General features: G+C 47.0%; 1 protein-coding gene across 1 annotated transcript in view; it reads right to left on the bottom strand.

The window, feature by feature from the left end:
* The window catches only part of UPRT (uracil phosphoribosyltransferase homolog), an 84255-nt gene that overhangs the window by 5321 nt on the left and 52131 nt on the right, over nt 1-26803 (bottom strand). The window contains exons 5-6 of the mRNA XM_078767457.1: nt 23021-23182; nt 21865-21963 (exon numbers count right to left, since the gene is read on the bottom strand). Of these exons, the coding sequence (XP_078623583.1) occupies nt 21865-21963; nt 23021-23182 (261 nt within the window). The remainder of the gene's footprint in view (nt 1-21864; nt 21964-23020; nt 23183-26803) is intronic.

The raw sequence follows: 26803 nt of genomic DNA, 5'->3' as shown, positions 1-26803 counted from the left end.
TTTTCCTTTCTATATTCAGCTGTTCAATCGTTTGTTCACCTCCCATAATTCTGATGATGTTGCGGAATAACGCAAGATCTTGGAAGCTGATTGAGTAAATACCATCTTCGTGCTTGTATGATGTTTGTTTTTAATCACCCACTCTCATGCCGTTATAAATGCTTAGCTGTAATGCCATCCAGAGGAAAGCAAATGCAGAAATTGCGCTTCTGGCAACTCACGAATCACATTAGGAAATGGCAAACAGCTCGTGATCAAATAGAGCAACGGTGAAGTTGTCCCCGCTCTGCTCGCCCTTCCCCGATTCCAAGACCTGCAATGATTGGACGCTTGGTGAAAAAATATTTGCAGGGGGCACGCTCCAGGTATGCAACTCTGTTGACCTTTTCAGGAACGGAGTGCATGAAGAGCAGTGCTTTAGCAATTCAACGAAAACGAAATCCAAGTTACAGCAAGACTACTTCAACCCCGTCAATCTGATCAAATCAGGGCCCGATTGCATCGCGCAGCGAGCTAAAAACTTTTGATTAATGCTGTAGCTATGAAACAAATCACAACCGTTTCTGGAAATAGCTTCCCAAAATACCATTTGTGCCACACAATGGCATACGGGTCCCGAGTGAGGAAAACTCGTAGCCGCGGTTTGGAGAAAAGCCAAAAAAAAAGATGTTTGCAAGGATCAAGCTTCGAGGCTTTTCATTTATTTTTGAAACAGCAATCGAAAGTTTACGGTGGAGCTTGTACATGTATCACACATGTAAACCAAGGACATTATTAGACAATGGATAAGTCAACATAGTACTGTATGTGATATTTGAACATAGGGCCCCCCAGGTATCTTCCATTATGGATTCTGATGGCAATTCTAAATAGGCCAAGAACCAATCAGGCTTTGATAAATTACGATTACAACGCATCCGCATCGTGGTAATCCCGTCTGGCTGACATAAAAGAGTTTCTACATTCAAATTCAAATTGTGCCGAGGAGTACAAAGGTACAGAGAAGCACCGAATTTTAATATGAGAGGAGGATGTTGGGCAGGATAAAAAAAAAATGAGAAAAGGCTATTTGGCTGAAGACTGAAAACGTGTGCCTTCTGTCACGAGCACACATGTTTTGATTATATTGTTGCGGATCTGCCCCCGGCCTTCTCCCCTTACCAAGGGGGGATTAGTCCCCATGTCTTTGACTGGCCTGGCGGGACCCGGGACCTATGACGTCCCTTCCGGACAGCGCGAAATAGGGTATTAGGACTAGAATTCGCTATTACCTAATTACTCGCGCTGCCCTAAACGAGGAAATAAGCCCCGCACGAACCACGCGCGTTGAGATGCCGAGCGGTGCGTACACGCGATCCGTGCCGTTTAGATGGTGAACCCGGTTCTAGCGATCTTATTTGTGCCATGCCTAGTCAATGGCGAAATCACAGAGGCGATCGAATTGGAAAAAGGAATAACAGGTTTATTTACACTATACACTGGTTCAAGAAAAAGGGGACACAGTGCAGCCTCAGACAGTCTTACTTAATACCCAGGACAAACGGGCCCGTTTCACACACACACACACACACACACACACACACACACACACACACACACACACACACACACACACACACACACACACACACACACACACACACACACACACACACACACACACACTCCCACGGGGATTGCAGCTGCAGGATGATGGTTCGCGCGTCCAGGGATGGCTCTCATGCAGCTCCTCCGGTCTCCGGCTCGTCCCGTGAAGATGGAAGGAGGAGAAGGCAGGAGCTCTCCGCGTGTCGTCTTGTACGCACAGGGTTATTACGGGGCAAACTGTAGGGTGTGGGCTCTGGCGGTTAATCACTGGCAGGTTTATCCGCGTCTACTCGCGTGGCTGAAGTAGGCGCTATTCGCCACCGGCGCATCTGGCTGCAGCCGTGTACTCGTATCGCCAACGCCTCTTCTTCCTCCCCTCTGGCGCATACGTTATACTGCGAGGTACAGTTCAAAGCCTCAAAGCGAGTGATGCGAGTCAAGTTCTCCTGCCGACAAGTCCTCTCTGTAACAAGTCCCGTTCTCTCCTCTGCGAGTCCTCTCGATCAGTCCTGTTCTCATTCTTTGTGCAGTGACTTATATAGGCACGCCCCGCGAACCTTCTCAAACTCACCAGACGCGCCTCTCCATGCCCTATCATGATATGCCGTTAGAGCCCTGATTGGCTGGTGGCTCTTACCGTCATCGCCTCTGACGCTCCGATCTCAACGCCGCCCCCACCCCGACCCCGAGCTCCTCCTTCTCAGGCCTACCTCGTGTCACTCGACTAGTGAGCAGCCGATGCGTAACAAACTGGGTTGAGCAGCCAATGCTTAACAAACTGAGCGGGCAGCCAAATGGGGCGCGGGATGGATTCCGCCCATCGAGGTGGAATTGGAGGGTGGACGCAAAATGAACGGGACTTAATCTCATGTCTTTACACAACACAGATATTAATAGGGGATGTGGCCCATACTTACACATACTATGACATAACTAATACTACAAGTGGGCCTACATGTTGCTCGTGGACTAACTATGGGCAGCAACCCTTTAACCTTTAATGATCAATATGTGCAAATCTCAAAACCGTAGCACTGCCCCCCTCCCTTGCCAGACTCATCCCCGAGTTGAACCCACACAGGTGAGAACGACCGGTTTTGAGAAAGGTTTGGGACTAGTTTTAAAATTACGTGTGACACTTAGATGTGGTTTCCCTCTACATTTAATCTAACACCCTGTATGCGACAGTTTTACAACACTAGATATGTCCCACCTACTGCGTTGTGTAACTAACTAACAGATTCACACCCACAGCTAACCGAATTGCGGAAATTGATTCTCAAACTACACATAAAGCCGGTGGGGAGCATGTTATTCACAACACTAAACTAATTATTTACAGTTCTATAACCCAGGACCTGTTCTTTTGGAAAGAAGTTTGGAGGGGAGAAAACACAGCAATGCACCAATACACAAAAACAGTTCACACTTCAAATGTCATATTAAAATGTCACATTTGCTGCTTGGCTGCTGCTTGGCTGCATCTTCTTGCTTCCTGCTTCGTCTTCGGTGTGCCATAATAAAAACTAAAGGGTCTTCTTTCCTGACACACCAGAATACAAGGTACAAACCGTGTCCGTTTTTATTTGCCAGCAGGGCCAATCTTAGGGCCTTGCCAGGGTGAGGTGAGTTTGGGACACCTGCCCTTCCGCCTCCAGAGATTGAAGAACCAAATCTTCATCCCCGGAGAATACTGACTCCCCTGGCTCCGGTGGTCGTACCTGCGCTTCATTTTGGCACCCGCCAGCTGAAGCTGGCGGCGTGCGAAGGCATGGACCCTCTCCATGCCTTCCTCTAAGTGACGTGCATAGCCCTCCCCTGGCGGTCTATTAGAGGTCTCTGTCACGGGACCGCATAGCAGATCGGCGGGAGCCCGCAACTCCCGCCCGTACATGAGCCACGCTGGACTGCATGCGGTGGCCCCATGCTGGCTAGTTCAGTAGGCCATTAACAAATACGGGAGATGTTCGTCCCAGTCGTCCTGACGGGGGGTGGTGAACAATGCCAATTGTTGAACCAGGGTTCGGTTGAATCTTTCCACCATCCCGTCAGATTGAGGTCTTAAGGGCGTTGTTCTTGTCTTTATAATTGACAGGAGCCTGCACACATCTTTTAACAATTGACTTTCAAAATTTCGACCCTGGTCGTTGTGCAGCTCCTCCGGAATCCCATGCCGACATACAATTCCTTCCATGAAGGCCTGTGCTACCACCCCGGCTTCTTGGTTGGGGAGGGCATAGGCCTCCGGCCACTTGGTGAAATAGTCCATTACAACGAGGATGTACCTATTACCTTGGCAGGTGCGGGGTAGTCGTCCTAGAATATCCATAGCCACCCGCTCAAGGGGGGCCCCCACCTGGTGTAATTGAAGGGGGGCCTTCATCCTCCGTGCTGGTCCCTTTTTAGCAGTGCAGGCGTCGCATCTCCGACACCAGTCCTGTATATCGCGCCCAATATTTACCCAATAGAACCTCTGGCAGACCCGAGATGTTGTCTTTGTCCTGCCCAAATGGCCGCCGGAGCAGGTACCATGCACCTGCTGTAATATGGTGTTTTTGATTTTGTCTGGGACTATCACCAGCCAGGAAGTTCTCTCAGAGGGAATCTCTACCCATTTGCGATACAAGATGTTACCTTTCAATTCCAGGGTTTGCCACTGAGCCCAATATACCTTTGTTGGCACCCCGAGGGGGGTGACCTCTTCCCCATTAGGTATTTTCCCTAATCGAACCCATTCGTACAGCGGTCCCAGTACAGGATCCTCCCCCTGGGCTTTGCTCCAAGCCAAAGTTCCAAATTCTTCATCGGCGGTTAGTGGCAAGATTGGCCCTCTTACCCGGGTTGCACGGACTATGAGGGTAGGGGTGGAGTCTGCCAATTGCTCCCTCTCCTCGTGTCTCGCACAAAATTTACAGTTTTCCCCCAAACAAGGACATCGAGAGAGTGCGTCGGCATTCCCATGGGCCTTCCCGGCCCTATGGGTCACACTGAAATCGTACTGCTGCAACTTTTCCAACCACCTTGCAATTTGGCCCTCAGGTTCCTTGAACCGGACGAGCCATTGCAGGGAGGAATGGTCAGTTCGAACCAGAAATTTCCGCCCGTACAAGTACGAGTGGAAATGGCTCATGGCAGCCAGCATCGCCAATAACTCTTTACGAGTGATGCAATAATTTTGCTCGGGCCTACTCATGGCCCGACTATAATACGTGATCACTCTCTCCACGCCCCCCTGTGCCTGGGACAAAACCGCGCCCAATCCTTCCTGGCTTGCATCCGTGTCCAGGGTAAATGTCCCGTCACTAGTGGGGTAAGCTAGAATGGGTGCGGATGTCAAACACCCCTTCAATGCTTGGAAGGCCTCCTGGCACTCCCTTGTCCAAATAAATCTCGCCCCCTTCTCTGTAAGCCGGTGAAGGGGCCGGGCCAACTCTGCAAATTTTGCCACAAAACGCCGGTAGTAGGAGCAGAGTCCCAAAAATCCCCGCACCTCCTTGATGGTACGTGGTGCGGGCCACCCCTCTACCGCTGTAATTTTGCCTGGGTCTGTTTTTACCCCCTCGCGACCAATGACGTGACCTAGATAGGCCACCTCTGTAGCAAACAAAGTGCACTTACTCGGGCTCAGCTTCAACCCTGCCTGTCTGAGGCACCCAAACACCTGGTCCAAATTAGCTATTGCTTGGGGGAATGTTTTAGCATGCTCCAGGACGTCATCCAGGTACACCAGGCATGACTGCCATGGCATGCCGCCCAGTACATACTCCATCAATCGTTCAAAGGTGGCGGGGGCGTTACACAAACCAAACGGCATCACAGTGAACTGACACAGCCCCTTACCTGTGGAAAATGCCGTTTTCTCCTTCCCTGCCCTATCCATTTCCACCTGCCAATACCCACTCTTGAGGTCCAAGGTTGAGAACCAATTTGAGCCCGCAACGGCATCAAGGGTATCGTCAATTCTTGGCAGGGGATATGAGTCTTTGAGTGTCACGTTGTTCAGTTGGCGATAGTCCACGCAGAAACGCGTGGTCCCATCTTTCTTTTTGACCAACACAACAGGTGACATCCAAGGACTTCCCGAGGGCTCAATGATACCTGCATCGAGCATCTTTTCTACCTGCTCATCAGCCTCCTCCCTCTTGCTCCAAGGGAGCCGTCGGGCGGGCTGACGAATAGGCCGGGCCTCACCGGTGTGGATCTGATGTTTCACCAGACCCGTACGTCCAATATCCTCGGAGGACAAGGAGAAGATATCCAAATGGGTCTCAATTAATTTGTGTAAGGCCTCCATCTGGGTTTCCTCCAACTCTACGCTACTCCGATTTACAATCTCACAAATGGGATCGGGCCAATTCCTACCATTTCCTAGGGACTCCCTCTGGGGCCGGCTTGGCTGGACGTTCTCGTCCCTCACTGCCGCCACTTCATTAACTGGGGTGCAGCCGGCCATCTTCGTGCCCCGTCCTATAGTGCGTGGTTCTGTACTAATATTAATTACTCAGACGGCCACCACCGGCCCGTCCGTTTTCACTAGGGTGCGGCCCACGACTAAACCTGGGATGGACTGCGCTGCCACCGGTTCGACTAGGCCGCAGGACTCCTGCCATGTTGGGCGAGCTAGCCATCGGCCCGGCACTATGGCCTCGGCCCTTGGGGTAATGGACAGGGCCTCAGAAGCTTCTAGCTCCGTACTCTCGGCCATGCTCACCCCGTCCAATGGCAGCTCATCTATTCCCACTTGCAGGGTCCCCCAGCACAATTCGATTTTACAACCGCTGGCAGTCAACAGATCCAACCCGAGTAGGCATGGGTCGCACACTTCCGCCACCCAAACTTCTATCTCCCTCTTTACCGACCCCAACTTGAGGGTTACAAAACCACGCCCTATGATGGGGGACGTTACCCCGGTAGCCAGCTGCAAACTATGATTTTCCAGATGCTGGATTTTATCCCAGCCGTCTGCACTCGAATTAAGGATCACAGGGCTGATGATCGTGGCGCTAGCTCCTGTGTCCACTACGGTGTCTACCCCCACGCCGGCAATTTTGCACCGAATTGTCAAGCTACCTGTACCAATTTGGCCACAATAGATGACCTGTCGCGTCAATGAGGGCTCTTCACCATCCCCTGCTACCGAACGCGGCCCTGCATGCTCGGCACATATTAGTTTCCCGGGCCCTGGCGGGGGGGTGTCTGGGGTCGGATAGCCCGACCCGTACGAGGCGGAGTTGATGGTCCCGGCTGCCGGGGTCCGTCCCAGCGCGGGGCTCGGCACTCCCACGCACGGTGACCCACCCGGCTACAATTAAAGCACCTCACCTGGTAAGGTGCTTGCCTCCGGAATTCCAAATTGCCCCCCGCTGTAGGTCCTAATTGGGGCATTTGTCCGTGGCCTACCGTGCGCCACCTCCGGAGCCACCTGCCATGGTCCAGATCCCGCCAGGCGCTGGTCCACCAGCCTTCGGACCATGTCCTCCAGGTCAGGGCCCCTTTCAGGGGCGGACCCTCTCAGGGGTCCGCCACCATCCACGGAGCCCCACCTGTCTCACCGCCACTGTGTGGCGCTCGCTCCCCCGGGCCAGGGGCCTCGCTGCTTCCCAACGGGCCGCTGCGTCGGCCGCCTGGCTCAAGGTCCGCGGATGCCACATGGCGAGCTGTTGCCGAAGCTCAGGGTCCGGGAAGGCCTGGATGAAATGGTCCAGCGCCAAGCTTTCCTGGGAGGTCGCGGCCATGTCTGCATGTGCTATCCCCACTGCGCGGCGAATGTCGTAGGCTAGCTCCCCGATGGTCTCCTGGGGTTTTCTTTTTCGCACCGCGAGCTGAGCTTTAACAAGCTCGCTCTGCTGTTCAACACCAAAACGATTAATTAGGGCTGCACAGAGATCTGGCAGGGTGATAGCACCCGGGGGTAAAGCCGTCAGAACCTGCGCCGCCGCACCGCGCAGTGCTCCCACAGGGTGTACCCCACCTTCGTCTGGATTCCAACCATTACCCCTACACACATGGTCAAATTGCACCAGGTACGCCCTCAAATCACTCTTGCCGTCATACGGCGCGAGTGGAACCTTATGGCCGCCGGAAGGCCGGACCCCGTGCGCCGCTCCCTGCGGAATTAACGCGGGGCCGAACCGTTCGGGCCCCCACAGTACACTACTCCCTGGAGGCTCGCGTGCATCCCCCGTCCCTCTAAAGACTACCCCGGTCGGTGTCGATGCTTGGGTCGCCTCGTCGCAACCCGCTACCCATTCCATACTCGCACACCCCGGCTCACCAACACCTCTCGCATTCCCCATGGTTGGACATCCCTGCGCACACTCTCTTTCCACGCACTCCAGAACAGTCGCACACCTTACCATCGGCCTCTCACGAACGCCCGGGTCTATGCCAACTCCCAAGCTTGTCGAACCTCCCCTCACACCATACACATTTCCGACATTATCGCCACTCAACTCGGGGCTTCTTCCTCTTCGCTTCTCCTCCGCCACCTGCAAACTCTTTATTTGGTTAGCAGGCACGTCATCACGATGTGAACACAGACCTTGCACATACTCCATCACCTCCTCCTTTATTTCATTTTTAGTCTCCTTCCGTCTCTTTTTAATTTCACTCACCCCTTCTTCTAGCTTTTGTTTCACCTCTTCTATTTCCCGGTGCGCCCCCACAATTTCTTCTTCTAGAGCCACCCTGGTCGTCTCTATATGGGTCCTAACCTCTCGTTCCCTTGTCCCCAACGTCTCTACCACGTCATCTAACCTCTTTGTCAGCCCTTCGTGTACCACCTAACACTCCTTCTTCGTCGCTATTACCTCCCTTCTTATTTCCTTTTGTGCTGCTTTCAGCCCCCCTATCACGTCCGTGTTCCTACCCACTTGCTCCCTTAACTCCTGCTGTCCCACCGTCAGCTTCTCTACTTCCCACGTCAATTCCTCTATACGCCCATGTAACCTAGCCGTACTCTTCCTCAACTCCTTCTCCACGCGCTCCTCGCACTGCTTTACCTCGCCGCGTACCAATGCGACCTTTTCGCTCAACCCGCGCCTTATGTCCTCCCCCATCTCTTCTATTTCCCTCTTAGATGCCACCCTCATTTTTTCCAATTCGTTCTTTTGGGCGTCCATTTTGCTTTCCAGCCCATTTTTTACCTCTTCTAATTGATCCCCTATCTGTCTTATTTCCCGGGCGGATTTGTCCCCCATTTCCTTCAATTGGCCCCCCATTTTGTTTTCCAACCCTTTTATTTCCCGGGTGGATTTGTCACTTTGGGTGTCCATTTTGTTTTCCAACCCCAATAACCCATCTTTCATTTCTTTCATTTCTGCCCTTGATTTGTCCCCCTCTACTTTCAATTGGTTACTTTGCGCATCCATCTTTTCCTCTTGGATGTCCATTCTCCCATTTATTTTATTTACGCCACTATTTATTCCCCGAATTTCGTCCTTTTGGGCACCAATGAATTCTCTCAATTCGCTCATTTCTTTCATTTCTGCCCTTGATTTGTCCCCCTCCCTTTTTGTGGATGCCATGAGTTGAATCATGAGTGCATACAGGTCCGAACCCGCTGGCAGCGCGCGCTCGGCCCTCGCCGCCACGTGTGAGGCGACGCCATTTTATTCCCCTGCTACCTCTACTGCCGTACCCTCATTAATGTCATCCTCCATTTCTCCCAATTCTTCCCAGGGGTCCTGGGTTATTCATTCTTCTCCCTCTACCTCATCATTTACCCAAACCGGCATTCGACCGCTTTGGCTAGCCATGGCACGAATTCAATTTAGATGTTAATAACTAAATTTCGGTCGCTCGTAATTTTCGAGTGCGTTAAGCACACTTCGGGTCCCAATCCCACTCCTGACACCAAATGTTGCGGATCTGCCGCCGGCCTTCTCCCCTTACCAAGGGGGAATTAGTCCCCTTGTCTTTGACTGGCCTGGCGGGACCCGGGACCTATGACGTCCCTTCCGGACAGCGCGAAATCGGGTATTAGGACTAGAATTCGCTATTACCTAATTACTCGCGCTGCCCTGAAACGAGGAAATAAGCCCCGCACGAACCACGCGTGTTGAGACGCCGAGCGGTGCGTACACGCGATCCGTGCCATTTAGATGGTGAACCCGGTTCTAGCGATCTTATTCGTGCCACGCTTAGTCAATGGCGAAATCACAGAGGCGATCGAATTGGAAAAAGGAATCACAGGTTTATTTACACGATACACTGGTTCAAGAAAAAGGGGACACAGTGCAGCCTTAGACAGTCTTACTTAATACCCAGGACAGACGGGCCCGTTTCACACACACACACACTCACACGGGGCTTGCAGCTGCAGGATGATGGTACGCGCGTCCAGGGATGGCTCTCGTGCAGCTCCCTCCGGTCTCCGGCTAGTCCCGTGCAGATGGAAGGAGGAGAAGGCAGGAGCTCTCCGCATGTCGTCTTGTATGCACAGGGTTATTACGGGGCGAACGGTAGTGTGTGGGCTCTGGTGATTAATCACTGGCAGGTTTATCCGCGTCTACTCGCGTGGCTGAAGTAGGCGCTATTCGCCACCGGCACGTCTGGCTGCAGCCGTGTACTCGTATCGCCAACGCTTCTTCTTCCTCCCCTCTGGCGCGTACGTTATACTGCGAGGTACAGTTCAAAGCCTCAAAACGAGTGATGCAAGTCAAGTTCTCCTGCCGACAAGTCCTCTCTGTAACAAGTCCCTTTCTCTCCTCTGCGAGGCCTCTCGATCAGTCCTGTTCAAGGGCTTTGTGCAGTGACTTATATAGGCACGCCCCACGAACCTTCTCGAACTCACCAGACGCGCCTCTCCACACCCTCTCATGCTATGCCGTTAGAGCCCTGATTGGCTGGTGGCTCTTACCGTCATCGCCTCTGACGCTCCGATCTCAACGCCGCCCCCACCCCAACCCCGCGCTCCGCCTTCTCAGGCCTACCTCGTGTCACTCGACTAGTGAGCAGCCGATGCGTAACAAACTGGGTCGAGCAGCCAATGCTTAACAAACTGAGTGGGCAGCCAAATGGGGCGCGGGATGGATTCCGCCCATCGAGGTGGAATTGGAGGGTGGACGCAAAATGAACGGGACCTAATCTCATGTCTTTACACAACGCAGATATTAATAGGGGAAATGGCCTATACTTACACATACTATGACATAACTAATATTACAAGTGGGCCTACGTGTTGCTCGTGGACTAACTATGGGGGGCAACCCTTTAACCTTTAATGATCAATATGTGCAAATCTCAAAACCGTAGCAATATGTTTGTTTGTGTTTTATTTACTTTTATTTTCTTTTTAAAGAGATCAAGTCTCATGGAAGAGGAAGGGAAAGCACATCAAGAGGTCACGCAACCGACAGCGGAGCAAAGAGGATCTTGCAGACAGGGTGCCATACAAATCATAAACATACGTTCAGGACAACAAAAAGGAACATGGATAGACATACAGCAAGCACAATGAGAAGCAGATGAGGACAGCAGAGAGAAGAGAAGGTCACATATTAGGGGAAAGGCCAGAAAGAAGAGAAAGAAACCATGGATCAACATGGGATACAACACAAGATGGTGGTAGGTTGTCACATTGATAAAGAAAAAAAAAGGAAGGAAGAGCAAGAGTGAAAGAAAATTCAAGAAGACAAGTCCAACAAATGGAAGAAGAGAGGAGTCCAGTGTGGCTGGCATAAAAGGGCATGCCGGGAAATAGAAAGGTAGAGTGAGAAGCACTGCAGTAACAAGTGATGGTACCAGCCAGTTTCTTAACATATGATTCTAAGCGACGCCATTAACCGGTCCTTAAAAAAATAGGGACTAATAAATAAATATCCTGAGGTCATTCCTACCAATATCATCACGTGTGGTGGTTGATGCTCCAATTTGGAAAGTGGATTTTCCTTTGATCAGAACACCATATTTCGTGCCCATGAGCTTTGAGAGATGGCACATTCATCTGAAAACAACACCTTTCCTCAAGACAGGGTAGTTGGGAAAGTGTCAAGCAAGACATCGCATGATGCACAGCGCCGTTTCTGGAACTCCGTTTCGGCATCACTCGGTTCATTCACAAATGATGGACGCCAGGGTTTCAACTAAAGATCTTTTTCATGAGTTTGCAAAGTGGTCTGTGATATGCCAAGTTTACTGGCTCACTATCTTGTTATCCCCACACTTTTTGAAAAAAAAACAAGCCTGAAAGTCTAACAGCGGCGTAGCTTGTTTGATACTTTAGTTGAAGAAAGACATAATGGCATAGCATGACACAAAACTGCCGTTACTTTAATATATAGAAGATATATTAAAACCTCTAGTAACTTTGCAGCCATTACGAAGGGATTAGTGTTAGAATTTTTTTTTTTTTTTGGTATACAAGATCGAGGCTCGTGAAAGAGCTAACATTAATCACACCAAAAGTCAAACCGACACAAACCGACACACAAAACACAAAATAAGGGGAGCAGTAGACAGGATGGGGAAAGAGGGGGAAGGACACAAACACAACATTTGAGAGCAGGGACATCGAGAGAACTGTGGGAGGGAGAGGGCCTGGGGGGAGGTGGGAGAAGTATAAAACACATGGACACTGCAAGGACTTCCAGGAAAGAAGTTGGAATTTCGAAAAAGTGTATCTGGGGTGAATTAGCGGGGGTAGAAAAGATCAAGGTTTTGGATGGGGGAAGATAAGAGATGGTGGTGAACAGCTATTTTAAAGACCTGGAGGGAGGAATGGGATTGAAGGGAGTGGGGAAGTTTGTTCCAGAGGCGGGAGAAAAGGGGAATGAAAGAGTGAAGGTGAGCAGAGAGCCTAGATTTTGGCAGTTTAACCATAAGAGGGTTGCTGGCAGAACTTGTGCGACCTGCAGGAATATTTGGGGGACAGAGCACAGAGAGAGCTAGAGGAGCAAGGCCGGAGAGGAGTCGGTAGAAGACAGAAAGACCACCAACATGCCTGCGGTGAGTGAGTGTAAGGCCCTCGGAGATAGCTTCATCGCGGGAGATTCCAATGATTCTGAAAGCTTTGGTTTCAACACCGTGAAGCCGAGCTAGGTGTGAGGCAGGAGCACCAGCCCAGAGGGGAGAACAGTATTCCATTGAGCTGCAGATGAAAGCCTTGTATGTGGTGAGGAGCTCAGGTGTGCTAAGGAAGGACATAGCACGACGGAGGATGCCCAGTCAGCGACTGGCTTTGGAGGCCAGCTTAGAAATGTGGTTTTCCCAAGAAAGATCATGGCAGATAGTGAGACCCAAAAGCTTGAGCGACAGAACTTCTTGGAGAGGATTGTTGAGAAAGTAGATGGGAGGGTTTTCCAGTCGGTCTTTTCAGAGAGACATAGTAAAAGTGTGAGATTTGTCAGGATTGAAAGACATGTTCCACTTGTTTGACCAGTCTGTGATTTTGTCCAGGTCTGCAGAGATTGAGGAGGCTGCAAACTACGGATCTGAGGGATGAGGAATGGAGCAGCAGAGAGTGGAGTCATCAGCAAAGAGATAGAGAGGATTTTCCAGAGAATCGGAGAGATCATTGTTGAAGACCAGAAAAAGCACAGGGCCCAGAACACTACCTTGGGGAACGCCAGCCAGAACAGGAAGGGGCGATGAGAGAAATCCATTCAGGGCCACACGTTGACTACGACCAGAGAGGAAGTCCGCAAGCCAAGCGTGGAGATTTCCATGGATACCATAGGAGGAGAGTTTGGTGAGCAGAGCTGGGTGCCAGACCGTATCGAAGGCATGTGATATGTCAAGGGAGACAGCTCTGATTTCCTGTTTGGCATTGAGGACCTCCATCCATTGTTGGGACAGCAGAAGCAACATGTCCAGAGTAGAATGACCTGGTCTGAATCCAAATTGATGATTGGAGATCAAGCCATTGGAGAAGAGGAAGGATTTGATATCTGAAGCAATGATGGAATTCCATGACTTTGCTGATAATTGGGAGCAGGCTGATTGGTCTGTAGTTGCAAGGATCTGTTTTTGCACATTTTTTGTGTAAAGCGGTGATGTTGGCTGATTTCCAAGGTGCTGGCAGATTACCTTGAGCAAAGGAGAGCGTGAAAAGAACAGAAAGAGGGTGAGATAGAGTGGCAGAGCAGGATGTTGGGACCCGTGGGCTGATGCCATCTGGTCCAGTTGCAGAATCAGAGTCGAGGTTTGACAAAAACTTCTCCACCTTGTCAGGAGAGAAGGACACAGAGTCCAGGAACAGTTGGGTTCGAATGGGTAAGGTGGGAACAGAGAGATATGGGTTTGGGACACAAGATTTTGAGGCAAACACAGAGTTGAGGCATTCGGCTTTGTCACGTGAGTGCGTCAACTGTGTAACCATTTGAGGTAAGGGGGGGGATGGAGGGGGAACAAACAACAGAAACGGATTTCACCAGACGCCACCAGGATTTGGAGGAAGGAGACAGGTTTGAGAGTTCATGCTTGAGTGTGGAGAGATAGTGCTTCCTGGCACTCCTGAGGGTAGACACACACTTGTTCCGAGCTTGGTGGAAGGAACTGAGATTGCCTTCAGTTGGATTTGCCTTCCAAGAGGCAAAGGCAAGTTGTTTCAGGGCAACTGCCTCACCACAAGATTCAGTGTACCATGGACGGGATGAAGGGTAAGACAACTGAAGACGAGATGGGATAAATCTGTGCATGAGAGAGAGCAGTTTGCTTTGGAAGAATTCCCAGGAAGAATTGATGTCAGAGGCAGTAGAGATGTGAGTCCAGTACAGGTGATTGATGGCTGCTTGCAGCCCATGCCAGTCAACATGAGTGAAATGTCAGACTCATCGGCGCTGAGGAGTCTCTCTGAGAATGGCCAGAGATGTCCACTTTAACAAGCACATGATCAGAAGAACCGATTGGAGCAGAAGAAGAGCAGCAGACATTTGCAGGGAGGTTACCTGCAAATGCTATTAATGCAAATAGTTACCTGCTATTACATTTATTATAATTTTAACGTTACGTTATCATTATTACGAAAATGATATTACTATGAAAAAAACCCGAAATTGAATCATTATTACGAAAATGAAAACCCGAGCCTAATTCCTTACTTCCGCGGTTACACCGCTTATCATTGACTCATGAACCATACACCGCTTCAATTCATTAACTTTACATTCACGACATTGAGATTGAAGTGTTATGGTTATATTTACTATATTATTCTAATTCTTACGAAAACGATACTACTGAAAGGATACACTACTCACTACTGTATTAAGAAACCTGGGCTTAATTTGTCCGAAGCGGTCCAAAGGTGAGGCATGAAACCTAAGGCCTATACGTACCGTATTGTTCGAAGACCCGCAACGCCAATGCTTTTGATATTTGATGTTCATTTTAACAATCGGTTTGTTTGTGTTTCACACTGAATGAAAAACGTAAAGGTAGAGCATGGCGATTGTGATATATGACAGGTTCAACAATATGTTTGGCCTGAACGAAATTGGAATTAAAATGGCGGTGTGTGGAGTCAGCCTCCGGACTGCCGTAATGACATCAGACGTAATCACATCACCCCGTCATGTGACCAGATCCTCAGCTCTGATTGGTATACGTTTGAAGGGACATACGGACGGACAAACACTGTTCTAGTGGGCTAAGCCGTAAAAAATGGGAGGTTTGTAATTGGGCCTGGTCTGTCCGTCAATCACGCCATCCCCTCCTAAATGGTTGTGCAGAAAGTTACCAAACCTGGTAGTTATGATCACACATGGCAAGGTGTGAGAACAGTATCATTTCTACTGCCCCCTCCCCACACCCTGGTGTGTGGTCAAAAGGTCAAATACAAAAAAAATGCAATTATGGCCAATTTTAAATGAAACTTTACATATGCAATGAACATTGGGAAACGCATGGAATATGCAACGATTTGTTAGATTTTACCCCCCAACCAGTTCATGCCTGAGGGAGTGTCACAGGGGTTAAAAACAGAAGATTTTTTGAAAGTTCAAATTTGATATTGGGTCATTCCTGGTAGAACTTTTTGCCAGTCTTTCAATTTTGTTTTAGGTGGGAAGCGTGGGGATTTGCGATGGCGGGCCATCAATTTCGCTCTTGTTGACTTTCTCGGTGACCGGTCAACTGATGCCAATACAGCAGCGCACATGTTTCTTCATCAATACCAGGCTTCCACTGCACTTCTTGTCCTTCACACTTGTTTCAAAAGCTCGTATTTCCCAATTTAACAAAATCTGCTTTGGTGGAAGTTTTCTAAAGCGTTTCACGTTAGCTGTCCGCACTTGAGCAATTGTTTTACACTCACTCTTCGATACAAGCGACTTGTGCCCACCACGCTTCCTATGCCACCCTCCCCCCTCCCCTACCCCGCCCCCCTCCCCGCCCTCTGTCATTGCGTCAGTGTTGCCGCATACCACAGCAGGGGAAGGCGGAGGGGAAGGAAATGAGAAACTATGTTTCTATCTATAACTATGCAAGGGTAAAGTGTGAGAAACTATGCAAGGATAAAGTGACCTTCAGGCCACCCTGTACACCCTACAATGCCATAAAGAGCTGCAATTTCCCGTTACATCTCTTAATCGGTCTCGGTTCCATTACTTTCCCTCAAAAAATTTCAAAATCATGTGCATGGCAACAACCAAAAATTCTGACAAATAGAACAGACTGCTGAAACTTTCCCCCCTCCCCCTAACAATACAAGTTCCACCAACATCAATAAGATCGTGTCATTTATCTCTCAGCAAATCAATCCCCTGGAAATACAAGTTTTGCAACTGCCCTTCAAAATGCATCTCTGTGACCTCAACGGAACTGTGTTGTATATGAAAGAGATTAGCTGAGGATACTTCATGGCTGAGGTGGTTCTGCAGCCTGCCCAGCAAGAAATTTATGGTTGAATATGTGAGGGACAGAAGGAAGAAGGGAGGGGGGGGGGGGGAGAAGTGGTCAGTAAATTAGATACTTGATGTTACATCACTATCCTGTATCGATAATTGGGATTGTCGCATGCAACTTCACCATCATGTTTTCTGTATAGATACCAAGCTTCTTTTTTTTCTTTTTTTTTGTATACAGAACTGAGGCTCGTGTAACAGCTAACACATTGAACATGAAACCATACACAGACACATAAAACATCCAATGAAGGCAGTGGAATACAAGAGGGGGAGGGAGAGGGAAGCACACAAACACAACAACAGCAGAGAACAAGACAAGCTTCATGCCAGAACTGGATAACATACGATGAACAGTCGATATATTGGCAATGTGGCAGGGGATAATCGTTGGATATCAATGTGTATACATATAGTCGTGGCCAAAAATATTGGCACCCTTGCACTTTTTTCAAATAACTCACAATGTTCTCTAAATATAAGTTCAAATTGACAAAAGTATTTGGTCTCCACAATTCTTCAGTTCACTGTTAATATTACAGAACCTTTGTTTTTGATTCAGAACTTAATATATCCTTTTTAATCAGAAAATAAAAATAAATGGCATTAATAAAATTATTGACACCCTCGACTTAATATTTGGTAGCACGGCCTTTGGACAAAATAACTGCAGTCAAGTGCTTCCGATAGACATGAATGAGCTTCTGGCACCTCTCTACTGGCAGTTTGGCCCAGTCTTCTTGTGCAAACTGCTCCAATTCTCCCAGATTTGAAGGGTGCCTTCTCCCAACTGCTGTTTTCAGATCTCCCCACAGGTGTTCAATGGGATTTACATCTGGACTCATTGCTGGCCACTTCTGAACAGTCCAGCATTTTGTCTTGAATCATTCCTGGGTGCATTTTGAAGTGTGTTTGGGGTCATTGTCCTGCTGCAGGCCCATGACCTTTGATGAAGACCCACCTTTCTGACACTGGGTTGAACATTGTGTTCCAAAATGCCTTGGTAATCTCCTGATTTCATGAAGCAATGCACACATTCAAGGCACCTAGTGCCAGAGGCAGCACAGCAACCCCAAAACATTACTGAACCTCCTCTATGTTTGACTGTAGGGAAGGTGTTCTTTTCTTTGAAGGCTTCATTTTGTTCTCTGTAAATGTAGAGATGATGTGCTTTACCAAAAAGCTCCAATTTGGTCTCATCTGTCCACATTGCATTCTCCCAGAGGGATTTTGGCTTGTTCAGGTGTGTTTTGGCAAACTCCAGTCGGGCTTTCTTATGCCTCTCTCTCAGTCGTGGATCACCTACCATAGAACCCCCTTTCATCGAGTTGGCGATGGCTGGTGCGAGTTGAAACCGTCATACCTTGTGTCTGAAGGTCAGCTTGAATCTGTTTGGCAGTTGATTGAGGTGCTTTCTCCACCATTCGAACAATCCTTCGCTGCAATCTTCGATCAAGTTTTCTCTTGCGGCCACGTCCAGGAAAGTTGGCGACAGTGCCATGGGCCTTAAACTTCCTGATAACATTGCGTACGGCGGACACAGGAACATCAAGGTCTCTGGAGATGGACTTATAGCCTGGCACTGTCCAGGCTTGGCTACAATCTTGTGTCTGACCTCCTCAGACAATTCTCTGGTTTTCTTTCTTTTCTCCATGCTCATTGTGGTACACACAGTGACACAAAACAGCAGAATGACTCATTTTCTCTATTCAAACTGGTTGAATGAGTGATTTTTATATTGGAGGCACCTGCAGCTCACTACAGTTGAGTTAAATTCCAAAGTAAAGGAGAATCACCTGCTTGAAATCGAATTATTTCTAACTTCTAAAAGGTGCCAATAATATTGTCCAGGCCATTTTAGGATTTCTGTGTGGAATAAGCCAAGATTTTGTAATTTTTTCAGCTTTTTTGTTTTGTTCCACTGCAAACCAAAGAAATACAAATGTGGATACCAAAATATTTTTTAATTTCAACAATTTTCTGGAAGAAATGGTGCATTATTTGAAAAACGTGCAAGGGTGCCAACATTTTTGGTCATGACTGCAAGCTCAAATTTGACTCTTTGTCAACTTTATCTATCTACTTGCAATGCTCCGATTTTAAGCAACATAAAGGAAATACTTTTGTAGTTAATTTGTCATTGAGAGAGGCAACATCACCTGCAAGTTAAAAAAAAAAATGAACAAAATTGATGCAGAATCTTGCATCTTGAAATATAGGCCGCACACATTACACAAGAAGATTGTCCGAATAGTTTATTTTATTGCTGGAGAACTTGCTCATTTGCAACGATGTCACCACATCGGCCCGTGCTTTCATCATAGGATTCCATCCGAGGTGATGTTACCTACCGCCAGTGGCCCGTTGAGTAATAATGAAGCCCAGAGCTTTCGACTCCACCAATAAATAAAAATGAAACTTGCAGTCAATCATTTTCTCAAATTTATAAGCAATGAAACTTGGTATTATATTTGCTGCTCCGCAGCAGAGGCTTCAATCTTATCTCTCAATCTGAGTGACATCTAAATGATTATATCCTCCTCTGTCACTGAATGTGAATGAGAACGCGACAGATGCGCCAAGAGCATTACAGGATTTGGAAGGGGAGTGGAGGGGGGGGGGGTGGTTGGGAAGGGGAGTGAAATGCTTTTTTAATTTAAAAAAAGGTGCTTTTTAATTTTTTTGGGATACAAGATCGAGGCTCATGTAGAAGCTAACATTAATCACAAAAAAAACAAATGGACATATAAAACGTATAATAAAGGGAGCGAGTCAGTAGAAGAGAGAAAGACCCGCCTACCTGTCTGTGGTGAGTGAGTGAAAGGCCCTCGGAGATAGCTTCATCGCGGGAGATTCCAATGATTCTGAAAGCTTTGGTTTCAACAGCGTGAAGCCGGGCTAGGTGTGAGGCAGGAGCACCAGCCCAGAGGGGAGAGCAGAATTCCATTGAGCTGTGGATGAAAGCCTTGTATGTGGTGAGGAGCTCAGGTGTGCCAAGGAAGGACTTCGCATGATTGAGGATGCCCAGTCGGCGACTGGCTTTGGAGGCCAGCTTGGAAATGTGGTTTTCCCAGGAAAGATCATAGGAGATGGTGAGACCCAAAAGCTTGAGTGACAGAACTTATTGGAGAGGATTGTTGAGAAAGTAGCTGGGAGGGTTGTCCAGTCGGTCTTTTCTGAGAGACATAGGAAGAGCGTGAGATTTTTCAGGATTGAGAGACATGTTCCACTTGTTTGACCAGTCTGTGATTTTGTCCAGGTCTGCAGAGAGTGAGGAGGCTGCAGACTGCCGATCTGAGGGATGAGGAATGGAGCGGCAGAGATTGGAGTCATCAGCAAAGAGATACAGAGGATTTTCCAGAGAGTCGGAGAGATCATTGATGAAAACCAGAAAAAGCACAAGGCCCAGAACACTGCCTTGGGGAACTCCAGCCTGAACAGGAAGAGGAGATGAGAGAAACCCATTCAGGGCCACATGTTGACTACGACTAGAGAGGATGTCCGCCAGCCATGCGTGGAGATTTCCATGGATACCATAGGAGGAGATTTTAGAGAGCAGAGCGGGGTGCCAGACCGTATCGAAGGCACGTGATATGTCAAGGGAGACAGCTCTGATTTCCTGTTTGGCATTGAGGACCTCCATCCATTGTTGAGACAGCAGAAGCAGCATGTCCATAGTAGAGTGACCTGGTCTGAAACCAAATTGATTTTCAGAGATCAAGCCATTGGAGAAGAGGAAGGATTTGATATCCGAAGCAATGATGGATTTCATGACTTTGCTGATAATTGGGAGCAGGCTGATTGGTCTGCAGTTGCAAGGATCTGTTTTTGAACCTTTTTGTGTAAAGCGGTAATGTTGGCCGATTTCCAAGCTGATGGCAGATAACTTTGAGCAAAAGAGAGGGTGAAGAGAATCGAGAAAGGGTGTGAAAGAGCAGCAGAGCAGGATTTTAGGACCCGTGGGCTGATGCCGTCTGGTCCAATTGCAGAATCAGAGCCGAGGTTTGACAAAAATTTATCCACCTTGTCAAGAGAGAAGGCCACAGGGTCCAGGAGCAGCTGGGTCCGACTGGGTAAGATGCGAACAGAGAGAGATGGGCTGGGACACAAGATTTTGAAGCAAACACAGAGTTGAGGCATTCGGCTTTGTCACGTGCGGTGTCAACTGTGTCGCCATTTGTGGTAAGGGAGGGGATGGAGGGGCAACAAACAACAGAAACAGATTTGACCAGACGCCACCAGGATTTGAAGGAAGGAGACAGGTTTGAGAGTTCATTCTTGAGTGTGGAGAGATAGTGCTTCCTGGCATTCCTGAGGGTAGACACACACTTGTTCCGAGCTTGGTGGAAGGAACTGAGATTGCCTTCAGTTGGATTAGCCTTCCAAGAGGAAAAACAAGTTGTTTCAGGGCAACTGCCTCACCACAAGATTCAGTGTACCATGGACGGGAGGTCGGGTATGACAACTGAAGATGAGATGGGATAAGTCTGTGCATGAGAGAGAGCAATTTACTTTGGAAGAATTCCCAGGAAGAGTTGATGTCAGAGGCAGGAGAGATGGGAGACCAGTCCAGACGATTGATGGCTGCTTGAAGACCATGCCAGTTGGCCTGAGTGAAATGCCAGACTCGTCGACGCTGAGAATGGTCAGAGAGATGTCCACTTTATCAAGCACATGATCAGAAGAACCGATTGGAGCAGAAGAAGAGCAGCAGACATTTGCAGGGAAGTTTGTCATAACCAAGTCCAGAAGAGAAGATACTCCAATGACTGAGATCCGGTTCGGGAAATTGACAGATTGTGTCAGTCCCAATGAGTCGCAGAAGTCCTTTGCTGCGGTGCCATGGCTGGAGAGAGAGGTAACTACACCCAGCCAGCTGGCATGATGACAGTTGAAATCACCACATCACAGTACTTACTTTTTCCACATGCGAAATTTGCATTTATGTTTATTTAAATTATGCAATGGACTACAAAATGTAAATGTTTCATGATATTTGTTACATTATATTACCTTTATCTATCAATATTGTTGAAATAAAGCATGGTAACCCATTATATATGTATATGTATAATATATGTATAGGTATATATGTATAGGTATATATATATATATATATATATATATATATATTTATATATATATATATATATATATATATATTTATATATATATATATATATATATATATTTATATATATATATATATATATATATATACTGTATATATATATATATTATACATGTACATATATAATGGGTTACCATGCTTTATATATACTTTAGTTTAACAGCAATATAGAAAGCAAACCTGGAAGACTACCTTAATTTAATCGCTCTTCATAGCATAATGAATATGAATTGAAAATACAGTTAGAAGGAAAATCACAGGTTGAGCACACGGATGTGCCTGTACGCGTCGGCGCAAACTTACCATGAGGGGTGGAGAAAAGGCTAAGGAGGATGATGTGATTGGTCGACACTCCATGTTCTACGAGTACCTTGATCGCTTCTATGACCGTATTGCCGGTACCTGGATCGTCACACAACAAAATAAATGCAGCGTGCTTTAATGTCTTATGTGTTGTTTTTTTGTTTTTTTTACAATTACCACAATCAATATGACATTCTCTCATTCCAACCACACACCTATGTTGTCCAATTGTTATAAACACCTTCAATGACAATTTCCTGCACATCAATCATGTACACATTACCTCTACATCAGTTATTATCTACCCCGAACATGCCATCGATGGAATACGAAATCCATATCATTGACCCTTCCCCCACCAACCTCTCCCACCCCTCCCAATAAAAATTAACAAACGGCTCCGTTCATCAATGGTGATGTTCCACCTGCAATTTGTCAAACTAGGTGATGAGTCAATAGCAGGACAAGCTCGTCAGTGCCACAAGAATATGCTTGCCTCGAACATGCATCATCATCCTCCGTCAGAGAAAACAATTGAGATACAACTGTGCTTTGGCCTCTCAAGCTGTGCAATATCAGTTAAAGGAGCTCCAAAGGTACCCCTCGGTCTGAGAATGGAAGAGGCCTTGAAAGGAAAATTTGTGGGGGGAGGGGAGGGGAGGGCAACTTCAAAAGTGAAAAAGTTATTGTGGGTCATTTTTAAGTGTGGCACACTTTGCCAGAAATCGTTGCTCCAGTTCATTCATTTGTTTCTGGGTACAAACACGCCTTGAGGTAGAGGAAGCAAAGTGGCATTTACTCCACAAAGGGGTCACCATAACAGCATGCTTGGCTCATCGTAGGGCAACTTGTGATGGGATAATAACAAACAAATGTTCTGGAATTGCTCCAGTTGTCTTCCCAACCCATCCCTCTCATCCTACCCGCCCCTCACCGACCCCACTTCCCACCTAACAAATAATCTGACCTCACCATCATAAAATGTTGTCATCAGTATAAACAAAATAGTTGTGCCAGTCACTTAAGTGAGACACGTCATTGTGCTTAACGGTTTGCGATGCACGCATCATAATCATTCCATAATGAAAATAACGGATGCGGGTTACAATAATATTGCAATGTAGAAAACAAAACAAACAAAAAATAGTGAGCTTACTCAGTATTGGGTACATAAGCAGAACTTTGCGACGTGCAATGTCAGGAGGGAACTTGGCATAGTAAACTTTGGCCTTGCGTGTCTCCTCATCACTCTGGATGAGGATTTTCCCGATGCGGATCGAGCGACAACAGTCACGCAGGCCCTGCTCCATCGCCTCACCTGTCGCAAGGGAACACACAGTGGATGCATCACAAACTGAGCTTTCAATAGACATTTCATGCATAGCGGTCAAATATGTTAAAGCGTAGAGGGATGGGGAAAGGAGTGAGCATAATTATTTTCAGCAGTTTATAGTGAATACAAAAGGTAGTCGATACAAAAGGAACGAGAACGGCACTTGGTACGGAGCATACCTCCGCCAGCAGGCTGAACAGTCTATGTTTTGTATCCACTGATAGGCCAGATCTGGATTCGGACCAGAAACGAGATCTAATCGGCTTGTTATCATCACCAAACCAACTAGTCCACCAAGTTTAGTCATAACTCGTCCATAACTGTTTGGAATATCAAACTACATATCGTTTTTGTCCCCATCTCTTAATGGTGAATAATCACTTATAAAATTATTGCATCTGGATCTTCACCAAAATTTAATCAAGTCTTCCACATCACACACCTAAACTGTTCACCAGGTTATGTCCAAATCCGTCCATAACTTTTTGAGATATTCTGCTATGCAGTCACGTGAAAAAGTAAGTACACCCCATGTAAAGTTTTGACCTTTTCAACATATTTCAACATACAGCTATTTGATCTTCATTTCAACAATATTGATAGATAAAGGTGATATAATACAACAAATATCATGAAACATTTACATTTTGTAGTCCATTGTATAATTTAAATAAACATAAATGCAAATTTCGCATGTCGAAAAAGTAAGTACACCCCAACATTTATCACTACTTCAAATACCTAAAATTAGAATCAGGTGCACCAGCTCAGGTGCAAATGATTAGAACATCGTTAGAGAGGATCTTGGAGGAACCTGTCTTATTTAAACCTCAGACATTTAGTTTGGTTTGCTCTTTGTTGTTGAAGTGTGCGGCGTCACCATGCCTAGATCAAAAGAGCTCTCTGAGGCCTTCAGAAAAAAGGTTATAGATGCCTACGAGTCTGGGAAGGGATTTAAAAAGATCTCCAAACAATTTGAAATCAATCATTCGACTGTCCGGAAGATCATCTACAAGTGGAGAAGATTCCAAACAACTGCCAACTTGTTCAGGCCAGGCCGCCCCAGCAAGTTCAGCCCGAGAGCAGACCGCAAGATGATGAAGGAAGTCTCTAAGAACCCCAGAATGTCATCACGGGACCTACAGGTAGCTGTTGCCACTGTTGATGTCAAAGTGCATGAGTCTACCATTAGAAAGAGGCTGCACAAATTTGATCTACATGGGAGGTGTGCCAGGAGGAAACCTTTGCTGTCCAGAAAGAACATCAAGACAAGACTAAAGTTTGCCAATAAACACCGAGGCAAAGACCAGCACTTCTGGAACAATGTGCTCTGGACAGATGAGTCAAAGGTAGAGCTATTTGGCCACAGTACCAGAAGACATGTTTGGCGAAAACCAAAGACAGCATTTGACCACAAGAACCTGATACCAACTGTAAAGCATGGTGGTGGACATATTATGGTTTGGGGCAGCTTTGCTGCATCAGGGCCTGGGCAGCTCACCATCATAGAATCCACTATGAATTATTCATTGTACCAGAGGGTGCTTGAGGATAATGTGAGGCCATCTGTCGGAAAGTTGAAGCTCAACCGAAGGTGAACCTTGCAACATGACAATGACCCTAAACATACCAGTAAATCCACCAAGGAATGGCTGAAAAGAAAGAAATGGAGGGTTGTGGAATGGCCAAGTCAAAGCCCGGATCTAAATCCCATCGAGATGTTGTGGGGGGATTTGAAACGAGCTGTGCATGCAAGAAACCCCTCAAACATCGCACAGCTGAAAGAATTCTGCATGGAGGAGTGGGCAAAAATTTCTCCCAGTCGATGTCAGAGACTGGTAGACAGTTATAAGAAACGCCTACTTGAGGTTGTTTCTGCCAAAGGGGGCAATACCACCTATTAGAGCCAAGGGTGTACTTACTTTTTCCACATGCGAAATTTGCATTTATGTTTACTAGCAACAGTACCCGCCCTATGGGCGGGGCTTCAATTGGGAAGCCCAAATGAAAAGGTAAAATATCAGAAATTGAAGGCTTTTTTATTTTAAACGATTCATATAAACATCCATTGAATCATATCCAGGCCTGGGGATTTCAGATCTCATCGGTAACCGTTTTTCGGTTCCGTGATTTAAGTTTATGGGAACCGATGGGAAACAAAATTCTGGTTCCGTGCCCAAACCTAATGGGAAACGATTTTTTTTCCTTTATAATTTGTAAAGCAAAACATTTGTAATACAAAATTAAAAATGTAGTCTCCAATAATAAATCCTGTCATTTACATGTATGCAATGTAATTAATGCATGTTCATTATTGAGGTTGATGTTTATTATCAGAGAAGAGCAAATTCTGTCAATTTGATTGTGTATACCCTTATGAAATAAAGTTTTTTATTTTATTTTAAGTTATATGATGATTCTCCATTTTTTTAGAACTGACTTTCACAATATTTTCTGTCTCATGAGTTGTAACGCAAGACGACAACGGACACCGTTAATGCTTCAACTATTATGTAAACCAACAACGAATTGACCCCCCCCCCCCCCCCCCTCTCTGTTCGGTCTGCACAATTTGAGAACCCCTCCACGTCTAGCACAGCACTGTACTTACTACTACTGTACAAACTAGTTGATTCTCCCTTATTATTAGGTTTATGAAACAGCTTTTCAGAATTTCTCCATCACAGAATTAGAGAGAAACAAATCAAAACAAAATACTTATTTCAAGTCAAACTGAACAGTTTAATAACATCGTACAACTTACATAAGTTTCGGTGTAACAACCTAAAGGTCATCGGACAATAAATGGATTGCAATGCAAACTGTGCGATGTTCCGCAAGTCCCATGTCCATATAATACATCGGAACAACGTGAAAAAGTTCGTATTTAAAATCGTGTCCTATAAACTTGTGCCCCGGCGCGATGCCTCCTTCCGTATGTCTGTGTAATGAGTAGCACATACTTTGCAGCGAAGCAATGTGACCAAGCCTTCCCCATCGCATTCCTCTTCAAAATCGTCGCTTAATAACCATTTTCGTAATGTTTTTAAGGCGACATTTTCGGGTTCTTTTCGCTTCGCAACGGATGCCATTTTGAAAAGGAAGTCTGTGATTTAGACCGATGCGTATGTCCGTCAAAGCGGAAGTCATATCGCGAACCTGAATGTGGGAAACTACATGCTATCTGCTTTGCCGGCCTAATTTTGTTGGCAATAAAACTCAACTTCCAAAATAGTTAGCTGAAAATCACGCGTGAAGGTAAATACTACATCTTTTTGCCTTACACTGCCTTTCTGCGATGGGAAACGTACTTTCGGGTCTGTGTTTTTGCTATCACGTTACCGACACGCTACCGGTAACGATCGTTTCGGTGAAATCCGCAGGCCTGATATCACACGCAAATCATCAAAATCTAAACAGTACATGGCTAAACAGTACATGGACGATCACGTACCACGTACGTCTCGCGTCTCGCTCGCTCTCATGTTGTCCCGATAATGACCCTTCCGCAGGTTCACCGATGGAAACCTTGTTACGACTTTTACTTCCTCTAGACAGTCAAGTTCGCTCATCTTTTCGGTGCACCGGCACGAGCCGAGAACGGCC

Source organism: Myxine glutinosa, chromosome 13, assembly GCF_964187855.1.
Source record: "Myxine glutinosa chromosome 13, kmMyxGlut1.1, whole genome shotgun sequence".
In the NCBI taxonomy this organism is placed as follows: Eukaryota; Metazoa; Chordata; class Myxini; order Myxiniformes; family Myxinidae; genus Myxine; species Myxine glutinosa.
The sequence above is the reverse complement of the archived record's forward strand: the minus strand, read 5'-3'. Positions and strand labels throughout refer to the sequence as shown.